The 13,070-nt window shown below is 40.2% G+C and overlaps 1 protein-coding gene across 2 annotated transcripts in view; it reads left to right on the top strand.

Annotated features, from left to right (window-relative positions):
• TTC23 (tetratricopeptide repeat domain 23) overlaps window positions 1–13,070 on the top strand; it is a 109,481-nt gene that overhangs the window by 53,543 nt on the left and 42,868 nt on the right. For both annotated transcript variants that reach the window (XM_082617557.1, XM_082617558.1), the window contains one exon: window positions 6,070–6,247. In XM_082617557.1, coding sequence (XP_082473683.1) covers window positions 6,070–6,247 — 178 coding nt within the window. The remainder of the gene's footprint in view (window positions 1–6,069; window positions 6,248–13,070) is intronic.

Here is a 13,070-nt window from a genome sequence, read left to right on the forward strand (position 1 = left end):
CCCACTGTGTACCAGACACTGCAGGGTGCTGGGGATGTCAAAATGAATGTGGCAGCCTTGGACTCTGCTTTCTGAGTCCTGCACTAAAGGTATTGGTGCCGAGTCCCCAGGCACTTATAATTCAATGCGAGAGATGTATCCTGAGAGGGGAGGTTCACAGTTCTGTGGGAGCACAGTCAGGTGTTCACAGAGTCGCCCAACCCAGCCTGGGATGCCAGGGAACAGCCAGCACTAGAATGAGGGAGCCAGGTGCCAGACCACACCATTTAAGGAGGCGCTCACACTTGGATGCCAACCCTGCTCCTGCCCGACGCTGAGAGTGAGCACCTCCTTAAATGGTATGTCTTAGGTGTCTCACTGGTCTCACTCTAGTCCTGGCCCTGGCAGGGAAAGCTACGTAAAGGAGGAGACAGCTAAGCTAAAACTGGAAAAGGGATGATAGAAAGATGAATGGCAGTTTGCCAGGTAAAGATGGAAGAAAGAACATTCCAGATAGAAGGACCAGCGGAGACCCAGAGAGAAGGTAGCCGTGACACAACTGGGGGGCTGAAAGAGAACTGGCATCAGGGGAGCCAAATGGGAAGGTTTAGATGACTTCCATGAGTCATCTGAACTCACCAAGTCGAGGGAAACTAGAGTCCCAGCAGAGCCACTGCCACCTCTGCGCCACATTTTTACACAACTGGATGAGTGAACGAAGCCTTCGTGAGAATTTTTTTTAAAAGTCTCCTTTTCTCCAGGTGGACACAGGCCTGTATCCAAGCTCACAGCTCAGTCAGCAGAGCCTGGGCTGGATTGAAACTCCCACTTGCCCCCTTGGGCAGGTGTCCATCAGGATTTAGGCAGAGGAAGGCACAGGAGTCTGTGGGTGCAGAGTCGGGCCCTGAGGACAAGAGTTTGAGGCTCTTAGTGTTGGACCAGAACTCCAAAACCAACCCCAGATGGCCTGGTGTGCTTCACTCAGCTCTGAGCTGGAGGATTGGCCTTTCTGTTCCAACCCCATGTTGTCACATCGTGAATTCTGCTACTCTGGGAGTTGGGAGCTATATTGAATTTATTTTTCTTTTGTAACTCACCGATCCTCAGGCTAATTTCCTTAACCACAGCTTGGTAGCTTGAGTTGATCAGCCGAAGGGAAAAGACTGGATTTATCACCTATTTCTAGATTCTTCCGCATCTGGGATCATGATATTAAATATATTAACATATTTAAACTTACAGTATAATTGATTTACCAGAATATTCCATTAAAAGTATTTTTGTATGGCTTTTCTCTCTATGAATTTACTGTTTCTCTTTAAGATTATACTTTTCATAGACCTAGGCATTCCCCTGGAGACCTCCAGGAATATTTTTTTTTTTTTCTTTTTGCGGTATGCGGGCCTCTCACTGTTGTGGCCTCCCCCGTTGCGGAGCACAGGCTCCGGATGCGCAGGCCCAGCGGCCATGGCTCACGGGCCCAGCCGCTCCGCGGCATATGGGATCCTCCCAGACCGGGGCACGAACCCGTATCCCCTGCATCGGCAGGCGGACTCTCAACCACTTGCGCCACCAGGGAGGCCCCAGGAATATTTTTTTAAATATGTATTTATTCATTTATTTATTTGGCTGCATTGGGTCTTTGTTGCGGCACACAGGCTTTTCATTGAGGCATGTGGGATTTTTCGTTGCAGTGCTCATTGCAGCACACGGGCTCTTTGTTGCAGCACGTGGGCTTCTCTCTAGTTGTGGCATGCAGGTTTTCTCTTCTCTAGTTGTGGCGCATGGGCTCCAGAGCACGTAGGCTCTGTAGTTTGTGGCACATGGGCTCTCTAGTTGAGGCACGTGAGCTCAGTAGTTGTGGCACGCAGGCTTTGTTGCCCCGCGGCATGTGGGATCTTAGTTTCCTTACCAGGGATTTAACCCGCGTCCCCTGCATCAGAAGGATTCTTTACCACTTTACCACTGGGCCACCAGGGAAGTCCCTGTCCTAAATATTTTTGAAGATGAGTGGTCAATCAAACTTTATATGGCACCATTCAGCCACTAAAAGTGATATTATAGCATTTATTGCCACATTTTAATGTATGATTAAGTGGAAGAAGCACGTTCTAAAACATTATGATCCTTTTTTAAAAAATGCATAGAAAATCATCTGGAAGTATATATATATATATCTATATATCTATCTATCTATATATATATATATATCAAGGTGTATAGCAGTCATCTTTGGATGTTGTAATTATATATTTTAATTTTCCATATCTTTTCTTACTTTTAGTGATGAAGATGTATTGTTCTGATAGTAAATTATTCTCAATTTTTTAAAAAGCCCAATTGTATAAGAAAATGCCTACCTCACTTGCACATGAGTTTGACTGATTCTACCTATTATTTGGACTTCCCAAAATCTCTTGCGGGTGGGAACAAGATGAGACCACAAATGAGCCCATTTCAACATAACAACCTGAAACTATGCCTCTCAGTTCCAGAGAGACCACAGGCTGGGAGGGGAAGGAGTAAAAGGTATGATTATGTATAGGGATTTAATATCAATCTGTATGGCTTGCTTCAGTTTGCAAAGCACTTTCAGACATCTTACTTGATTCTCACAGCAACCCTATTGGACACCAGTGTTCAGATGAGGAAACCAAGGTTCAGAAACATTTTGTTCTTTCCCAAGGTTGTGTGGCCTAGTAAGTAAGGATGCTCAAACTACAGTCTGGGTTTTCTACTCCTGTTGCAGTACTTGTAACTGATTGCCCTGCCTCTCATACTGTATTCTTCTCTATAAAATTTTCTCTGAGAGTCGGATATTTGAAGGATCACATTTTAATACCTGAAAAGATGCTATGGTGTTAACTTGGAGTGCTGTGCTGTGCTTCTGGCTAAGATGGCTTCATCAACCCCCAAATACTTTTCTTTAGTGTTCTATCTCAGGAAAGGAAGAATTTTTGATACATGAATTAACTTATGCCTTGTTGTTGTTTACTTTTCTATTTTCTTCTCATTTATCAGCTTTATTGCTAAGCTTCGAATATTGCTTTCTTTTAAAATTGTTGCCCAAATGAAATCATCTTGGCATTTGTATTGGCTTTATTTCTCTTCTATGACTTTTACTAGCAGCCTTGGAAACAAAGGACCTCTTCTTTACTTCCTTGGCACATTCTTCATCATTTATGAACATGAGAAAGAAAGATGAATTTTTTCCTTTGCCCAAATAACTATGGCATTGTCTGAGTTATTTAGGCTAAATTAGGTAGAAAAAAAATCTGAAGTCATTTTAAAAGTATGTGACTTTCCCTAGATTCTAGACAAGAGGTTGGTCTACAAACTTTTTCTGTAAAGACCCAGACAGTAAATATTTCAGGCTTTGTAGGCTATACAGTGTCTGTTGCAACTCTTCAACTCTGCCATTGTAGTGCAAAAGCAGCCACAGACAATAAGTAAACAAGTGGGCCTGACTGTATCAATAAAACTTTATTTACAAAAGCAGTCCGTGAGTAGATTTGGCCCACAGGCCACAGTTTGCTGACTCCTGTTTTCAATTATTTAATTTTTGTCTACCAAGAATCTAATTCTTTGACTAAGTGACTTGTTACCAACCATATGTTTCAAAGCCTCTTTCTATCACCATAGATGTTAGTGGGGTTTCTCTTAAAAAATAAAATGTGATACGTACAAAGCTACTTATTACCTACTATATTCTAAGCTCATTAAGAGTTAGAAGGTGAGTCCAGTATTACTAGGTTGTCTATTTATCTCTTCCTTTCCAAGGTTAAAGCTGCTGCAAGTTACAACCTGGACCCTTCTTTGTCCAGGAACATATCCCTGACCTCCTCTTGTGTTTTAAACCTCTTTACACTTATAGAAGTTATCGCAGTTCATAAGCTGTTCAGTGACCATTTTATTTCACTATGGCCATCTGAACCACAGATCTGAAAAGTAACTCTACTTCTACTTCTAAAAGTAACACTACTTCTATTCTAGTCAATTCCTTTGAAATTTATTGGAGAGCAAAATAGTTGTGAAAAGTATCCAATGACTATGTTGACCTAAAAAAAAAAAAAAAAAAATAGGCTGCCAGTTATTTCTCCAGGAAAAAAAAAAAAGGTTCATTCAGGATCGGCAGAAAATTTCCATTTGGGGTCTGAAACCATGGTGAGCCAGGTGCAAGTCCCCACATAGCAAGGGAAGGAGAATGCTTTTATAAAAGGGAAAAGGATTTGGGAGAGCCATAGTACACAAAGAGTCCATGGCTGTTCATTGACTAAGTTCTTGCCAGGAAAGAAGAGGAGTCTTTCTTCTTCCTGTTGGACTCTGCTGTCCTCCCAGAGCAGGAGGGCTCCTGCTTCTGGGCTCCTGACTCTACTTAACTGAGGTTTCTGTTTATTAATTTTTTTACAATTGTTTGTAATTTTTTACAATTTTTACAATTGAAAACAAAACCTATTTTTGTGGTCTCTTAGTTACTTTCTCACATTATGTCTCAGTTTTGGGGTAATTTGGGAATCGTAAGGCCTTTTTGTAGTAAAGATTATGGGGTGGAGGGAAACATAAGAAGGATTGATTTCTTTTATTATGAATTTTGTACATAAAAATTTTCCATGCGGGATTCCCTGGTGGCGCAGTGGTTGAGAGTCTGCCTGCCAATGCAGGGGACACGGGTTCGTGCCCCGGTCCGGGAAGATCCCACATGCCGTGGAGCAGCTGGGCCCATGAGCCATGGCCACTGAGCCTGCGCATCCGGAGCCTGTGGTCCGCAACGGGAGAGGCCACAACAGTGAGAGGCCCGCGTACCGCAAAAAAAAAAAAGAAAAATTTTCCATGCAAGAAAAGTTTCTAATAGTCTTCACAAATATTTTTGAGAAGATTGTTTTTAAATGCCTGTTTATAAACAATATATATAGATACATTTTTTAATATGAGAGAGTCTTACCCCAAGAAACTACAAGAATATTTTCCCACTGCCACCTTTAACTTAATTTTAAAAATTAACATTTTTTCTGATGTAAAAGTAATATATTTTTATAGAAGAAAATTTGGGAAATTTATACAGCATAAATAAGAAAAGTAAAATCACTCACAATCAACTCCTTAGAGATAACTATTGCTAACATTTTAGTGACATTTGGGTATCTCTTTATGCATATGTGTACATATAGATTAGATACAAAATTGATCTAATAAGATTATATAAAGTACTTTTGTAATCTGTCTTTTTTACTGAAGAATATATAGTGGATATACTTCTATGTTGATACATACAGATCGACATTAACTTTAATGGATACATGGTGTAGATGTACTTACTATAACCCACTTGGATGATCACCTATTGGGGTATTTTAAGTGCTTTATACTTTTCCACTATTACAAAGAATGCTTCAGTAAACATTCTTGTATATAGTATCTTCTTATCCTGCCAGAGTATTTCTTCAAGATAAACTATTAAAAGTGCAATTAGCAGAAATACGTGTGTATATACATACGTATAATTTTGATATAGAAAAGTTTGTGCCCAAATTATATTCTTCCCAACAGTTACTGAGAGTGCTTCACACCCTCACCAAACTGGGTAATTTCTATAATTTCTCAACAGATCAGTTATCAGCATCATGGCATCCTTTCTGATTACTGTTGTTGTTTTAATATTTTATATTTTTTAAACCAACACCTACACAGCACTTACTATGTGTCAGAGGCTATTCTAGGTGTGTTTTTAAAAAAATATATTAACTAATTTAATCTTTATAATAACCCAGTGAAGTGGGCACTGTTATTATTCCTAACTTACAGATGAGAAAGCTGTCAAGCGGCTTGAAGGTCCTGTATCTAGTAAGTGGTGGAGCCAGGATTTGAACCTTCCTGATTATCCCTTGACCTTCCTTATTATCCCTTGAACCTTCCTGATTATCCCAAAGTCTATCCTCTTGACTGCTATGCCCTGCTGCTCCTTGGAGAAAAGAAAGGCTTAGCTGCCTAGGAAATGAACCTGGCAACAGGGGTCAGAGAGCCAAATCCATCTATTATTTTCAGTATCTTCTATTTTAATTACTTTAAAGATAATCCCTTTGATTTTTTTAGGGTATATCAAGGTCAGAAGAAATCAAAAGAAGCTCTGCCCCACTACCAAGAGGCTTTAGAATATATTGTGATCAGTAAAGGTGAAAAAAGTCTTGAGTGCGTACCAACATTGAGGGAATTGGCAGGTGTAGAACAAGCCCTGGGATTTCACAACGCATCCATCAACCACCTTTTACAGGTAAGCTGCAACTTACTGGCCACCAAAGCTGTTCCATTCCACTGCTTTTCACAGATACAGGTGGAATAGCAGCTCTGAGAATGCCTGGCTTTGTTAAGTGCTCTAGATAAGTAGAACACTTGGTCTGGAGTAGAAGTTCAACAAACATCTTCGTAAGTGGGCAAGTGTGGGATACTGGTCCTCTGTTACCTGTGCATCTTCCACAAACAGTCTGAGACTTCCTGAAGGTGGCTTTTCTCATATTAGGTGCATAATTTAAGTCTTGTTTCCCAGATAATGTTTCTTTATTATTTAATGCTTATCTATTTAGAGCTTATGTCATCAAAATTATTAGGGTTCTTATCTACCACATTCTACAATCTTTACCTGAAGTCACTTAGAGTTGTCATCTGGTAGCTGCTGTTCTACTTTGTCATTAAAAGATTCCTCTGTGAGTGTATCAGTTAGGGTTCTCCAGAGAAATAGAACCAATTGGATGTATACATAGAGTGAGAGAGAGAGAGAGAGAGATTTACTGATATTTTAAGGAATTGGCTCACACAACTGTGGGGGCTGACAAGTCCGAAATCCGTAGGGTAGGTGGGCCAGCTGAAAATGCAAGCAGGGTCTCTGTGTTACAGTCTTGGAGCAGAATTCCTTCTTCACTGAAGCCTCAGCCTTCTGCTCTGTAGACCTTCAATTGATTGGATGAGGCCTACTCATCCAATTATTACCTATTATTGAAGGTAATCTCCTTTATTCAAAGTCTACTGATTATAAATGTTAATCATAGCTACAAAGTACATTCATAGCAACATTTAGACTAGTATTTGACCTAACAACTGGGCACCATAGCCTAGCCAAACTGACACATAAAACTAACAATCACAGTCAGTTTGATGTTTTTGTGTGGTATCATCTGCTAAAAACACATTTTAAATTGCTTTCTGAGAATTTTTCCCTGTTAAAGTTGTAAAATATAGACTAACTCATTTCTTATTTCAAATGAGATATAATGATATGGTACTGAGGGTTCTTTATTGCTATTTCTTTTAAAATTTGTATGACCATTTATACTCCCACACACAGTTTATTATTAGAGTGTGCCATTCTCTCACTTTCTCTGGATTATCTCCCTTAAATATTATTACCACCCCGTAACATATTATTATTATTATCAGTTTATAGATAAGGAAGTCAAGAATTAGAAAGGTTGAGTGATATGTCTAGGAGTACACAGCTAATAAATGGCATAACTCAGGTTTAAGTGCAGTATTATTTTTTTTGAAAGGTAATTCTGGCTGACACATAGAGAGTAGACTAGGGAGGGTGTGCCAAGAGTGGAGGTAGAGTGAAGCACTGAAGGCTGAAGATGGTGGTGGCTTAAACTAGGATGACGTTCATAAGGATGAAGAGAAGTAGATGGGTGTGACAAAAATTTAGGAGGCAGAATTTATGAGATATGGAACTTGAGTGGATGCAGGACAAAGAGGGAAGGGGAAGAGTCAAAGATGACTCCCGGGTTTCTGGTCTGAACACCTGAGTGGGTGTTTGTGCCATTTACAGTGGGGGAGCAGGTGTGACTGAGTGATGGAGAGATGGTGAGCTCAGGTTTTGATGGTGAGTCTGAAATGCCCATAAGGCATGCAAGCAGACATGACAGCTAGACAGTTATATAATCAGGACTAGAGTTCAGAAAATAGGTCAACAAGTCCTCCACTTATACACAGTAATTGCCTTGGGAGAGGGTGAGATCACCCAGGCAGGGTTTATGGAGGAACTTTGGTATTCATTGGTCAAGTAAAGAAGGATAAATCAGTAAAGGAAAAAGAAGAATTTGCCAGAAAAAAACAAGAAGAAAAGTAAAAAAGAAAGAGATATCCTCATTGTCACCCCTTTTGATCCCTTTTGCTGTTATGGAGGGCATGGAGCTGTCGGGAGAAAACGTGAGTTCATATTTGTAAAGTGTTGAGCACAGTGCCTGCTAGTGCAATATATGAATTTTTGAAAAGTTCTCCCTTTCCTTTTCTTGCTTTTCTTTTTCTTTCATTGATGACCTAGTTGAGGGAAACATTGAGGCACTGATGAGAACAGAATCCAGATTGTACTGTGAGTAAGATATGAGGAAGCAAAGGTAATAAATGCAGGTGCCTGCCTCAAAACATACTAAGAGGTGGGGAGGACTGGCCCAGGCAGGGGGCAGAGTACATGGAAAGGTCTGAAGGTAAGACAAAGTTTGACACATTTGGGGAACTGCAAGAAGTTGCCGATGCCTGGGCAATGGAAATGGGAAGGCAGTGGGTGGGTATCGTTCAGATGGGGTGTGGAAAGTCATGGTAAGGAATTTGAGCTTCATCCTAAGGGCAGTTAAGGGTTTTTGAACAGGGAGATTGACATCACCAGATTATCAGTCTAGAAGGGTTGCTCTGCAGTATGGAGAAGGGACTGGATGGCAGAGAGATAACCAGGGAGGCGACTCAGTAGGTGCCTGCAACAGACCAGGTAGGCATGATGACAGCCCGGACTCAGGCGGTGTCGTGAGAACGGAGAGACACGGACAGATAGAGAGTAGCAATGACAGGCCTGGGAGTTGTGCAGATGTGGGAGAGTGAAGGAGATGGAGGAATCCAACTTTAGACCAGTTTTCTGTGTGTGGCTGGTTGGGACATTTACTGAGTGAAGGAACACTGTGGATTTGCAATTTTTTGTTAGTGTCAATAATTCTGAATATTCTTATTTTTAAAAATGTTTTTTCTTTTCTTGAATTATATACTGATATACATTTCCAAAAGTTAAACTGCTGGGAGGTAAGATATGAACATTTTTATACCTCTTTTTGTTGACATTCTGCCAAAAGGTTGTTTTGAGTTACCTGGCCACCAGAGGTTGGCTTTTGTTTGCTCTTAATTGAGCCAGTTTCACACCAACCTTGCCAACTTTTTTATATTATTTTATTCCCATTTTACAAATTTTATAAATTTGAGATTAATCTCAAATTTATTTTAACTTAGAATTTTTGTTTGTTTGTTTTTGGGGTTTTTTTGCAGTACGTGGGCCTCTCACTGTTGTGGCCTCTCCTATTGCGGAGCACAGGCTCCTGATGCGCAGGCTCAGCGGCCATGGCTCACGGACCCAGCCGCTCCGCGGCATGTGGGATCTTCCCGGACCCGGGCACGAACCCATGTCCCCTGTATCAGCAGGCGGACTCTTAACCACTGCGCCACCAGGGAAGCCCGACAGTATAAAGCCTTTCAATCCATAACCATGGGATAATCTCTTATTTCTTTAGGTCTTCATTAATTTCTTTCAACCATGTTTTATAGTATAAGTTTTGCACTTCTTTTGGTAGATTTATTCCCAAGTATTTTGAAGTTTTTTATGTTATTACAAATGGAAGTGTTTTCTTAATTTCCTTTTCTTATTGTTCATTGCCTGTGTGCATAGAAATACAAATGATTTTTGTATGTTAACTTTGTATCCTACAACCTTTGTAAATTTGTTTATTAGCTCTAGTTTGTGTGTGTATGTGTAATGTTTTCTGCCATGCAAAAGTTTTCTTAGTGCTTTCAAGTTTTCAATCTTTTATTACATTTAGATTTTGACTCCGAGAAATATTTCTCTGTATGCAGGTTATGGAGGAATTCACTCATTTTTATTAATGCTTTGTCAAGTTTAATAGGTGACTTTTATTGTTTATTCTTAAGGTTAATAAAGATTAGAGAGTGTTTAAATAAATACTTGCCTATGATTATTAAAGAGATAGCTTTGTGAAGTCAAGATAGCATTGGATTTGAAATCAGAAAACTTGGGTTGGAGTCCAGACTCTTCTGTTTACCATTTGTTTGATAATATAAGTCATTTAGTCTCTCTCAAAAAAAAAAAAAAGTCTACAAAAGACCCTATCCACTTCACAGAACAGCTCAAAGATTCAAAATGGAAAGTGCTTTGTGAACAATTTGGCATGTTGCCAGTATAAGCTATTTTTATTTATTAACAGTAATTGTTAAACATTTATCAAGGCTCCCCTTTTCTTTAGCAACTTTACTTAAAATACAGAAAGGTACAGCTCTCCAAGGGAGCCCATGCCTAAAAGCCATTTATTAATTACACACAAAGGAAAGGGGTTTTGTTATTTCCCCTCTTGTTTTTTCACTCTTCATTCCTTTGGAGTGAGAGAAACACCAAGGAGAAAAGACCTTTTATTCTCTGTAGAATGTAAAAAAGTTCCAAAGTATTTTAGGAACTAACCCATTAAAATGGAGAAAAATAAAGCCAGCCCCCCAGAGCCATCACAGAGGGAAGGAAGGCAGCAGTCCCAAGGACTGATGAAAGAGCTGTCATTGGCCTTGTGGGTCCTCTGCAGCAGGGTTCTGTGAGAAAACCACACAAACGTGATTGTTTCTGAAACTCTTCGTGGCAGATTTTGGCACTAGAACCTTATTTTCCTATCCAAACGAAAAATCACAGGATTTCATTTGTGTGAGCAATAGCATGTTTGTGGGTGTGTGCCTTCAAGGAGTATACGTTAACACCGTGCTAGCTTGGATTGCTTTTTCACGTTTCTGACACTCGAATCGCATATCTCTCTTTTCAGTTTTCAGGGCAGCTCTGCCATTCAGTAGTTCCCAAATTTAGAGAAGTTTGATTTGCAAAGTATGATGAAATAATTTATCAGTTACTCTACCTAAGACTTTAAGATCAGAAAATCTGGGTTCAGGTTCCTGCTCTGGGTGAGTTATTGGCCTTGGCCAGGCCTAGCTGGTGGCTGATAGGTGCTCACATGTGACTCCTGGCAGGTGCAGACTATTCAGTAAATGGCAGCACATCTTATTGGCTCTTGTTAATTGCTGTGCATTTGCTATAAAGTGTAATTCATTTATTATAAATAATCAGATGAGTGCTATTTTTAAGTTTCAAAATCTCTGACAACACTAGCCTATTTTGTTTAAAATTAGAAAATATGCAGAATGCAGTTATGATTTTATACAGTATAAACCTTTTCTAAGAATGACACAAATCATGGTGCCATACTGCTTCTTTTGAAAAGACAACTGTTTTTTATCATAATGATAATGCTTTTTATTAAAAAAAAGTTGAGCCATACAGAAAAATATAGAGAAATGGGCTACAAGTCATCTCAGCACTCCTCCCCCATCCCAGAAGTACCCAGTGTTGTGACACTTGTTGAGCAGTTTTCCTCTGCAGGTGTGCAGATAGCTATAGATTGAGAGACAGAGGGATGAGAAGAAAAAAGAAAGAAAGATTGATAAACTTGACAGCATAAAAATGAAAAAGTTCTCTATGGCAACATATCACAAAGTTAAGAAATAAATGTCAAGGAGGGGAAAGTATAGAAAGAGTTCTTATCAAATCTAGATGAAAAAGACAACTCAATAGAAATATGGACAAAAAACAGAAACAGATATTTTACTGAAGAGGGGATACAATGGCCAATAACCATCCAAAAATAATCCCTAACCTCACTTGTTATTAAAGAAATGCAGTTTAACCAAGGAGATGCCAAAAAAGTTTGGTGCCACTCCATGGTGGCAAGGGTGTGGGGAAGCAGACATCCTCATGCACTGCTGGTAAGACCAGGAATCAGCACCATTTGGGGGGAAAGCAATTGACATTCCCTCTCCAGTTTTATAACACACTGACCCTTTGACCCAGCAATTTCACCTCTAGAAACTTACCTAACAGATAGATGTGCACAAGTGTGCAAAGAAACAGGGTTATTATCAATAGCAAAAAATTAGAAACACCCTTAAAACCCATTAGTAAGGGACTGGTTATAAAGCTATGATCTATCCATGTGATGGGATACTGTAGAGTCACTAAAGGGAATGAGATGGATGTCTGTGTTCTGAAGAAAGATGTCCAAAATATCTTCTTAATTTAAAAAAGCCAGATGTAGACCAGAATATTCTGTCAGTCAATGACCAATTAAACACTACATTGTGCTGGGCACAGTGTTAGGCCTGGGACTATAATGGATGGCTCGGATGTCAGAGGCCCTTGCCCTCAAGAAGCAGCCTAGTGAGTGAGACAGACCTTAGTGAAGAATCACACAGATGAATGTAAAACTACCACTGTGAAGTGCACCACAAGGAGAGGTACCGGGTGCTGCGAGAGCTCCCAGCGGGGCAACCTGACCTGATGTGGGATCTGATAATGAGACACCCCAAAGGTTGAGGAGAGGGGAACCACTGTGGTGAGAGCCCAGAATGGGTGGCAGGAGATGAAGCTGAGCTGAGAGGGGGACAGGGCCAGGCTCTGATCTCGTGTGTGTGTGTGTGTGTGTGTGTGTGTGTGTGTGTGTATAAGCACATCCGTATTTCTGAGAGAATATGCAGGAAACTGTTGATAGTGGGTAGCTATAAGAAATCAGACTGGAAATGGGGAGAAGAGGGGGTGAGGCTTATAGACACAAAGGACAGGGCATTAAAATTTTTAATTGCGTATCCTTTTCTACTACTTAGGATTTTTAAAAAGTTATATGCAGGTACTACTCTTATAATTTAAAAATCTAATTAAGTTTTAAGAAAACACACAGAACCCAAAGACAAAAATATAAGGCCCCAACATGTCTATTTTGGTGCTAACTCTTACAGCGAGTAGGGCCTTTTCTCCCCAGCCCTTTGGAGGAGCTAAAATTGACAACTGGAAAGCTGCCGCAGAGACTTTCTCTGACTATTAAAAGAAACTGGCTCAGTCTAGGGCCCTCAGAAATCAGTTTTTGAATGCCCTCTGCACCCAGTTACTTCCCTTGCATCTACTTCCCCCGGGGATTCCCAGCTCCATCGTTTTTTTAGCCAGTGCCCTCCAGCCGCCTCAGTCCCCT

Source organism: Mesoplodon mirus (assembly GCF_964341445.2).
Source record: "Mesoplodon mirus genome assembly, chromosome: 4".
Taxonomy (NCBI): Eukaryota; Metazoa; Chordata; class Mammalia; order Artiodactyla; family Ziphiidae; genus Mesoplodon; species Mesoplodon mirus.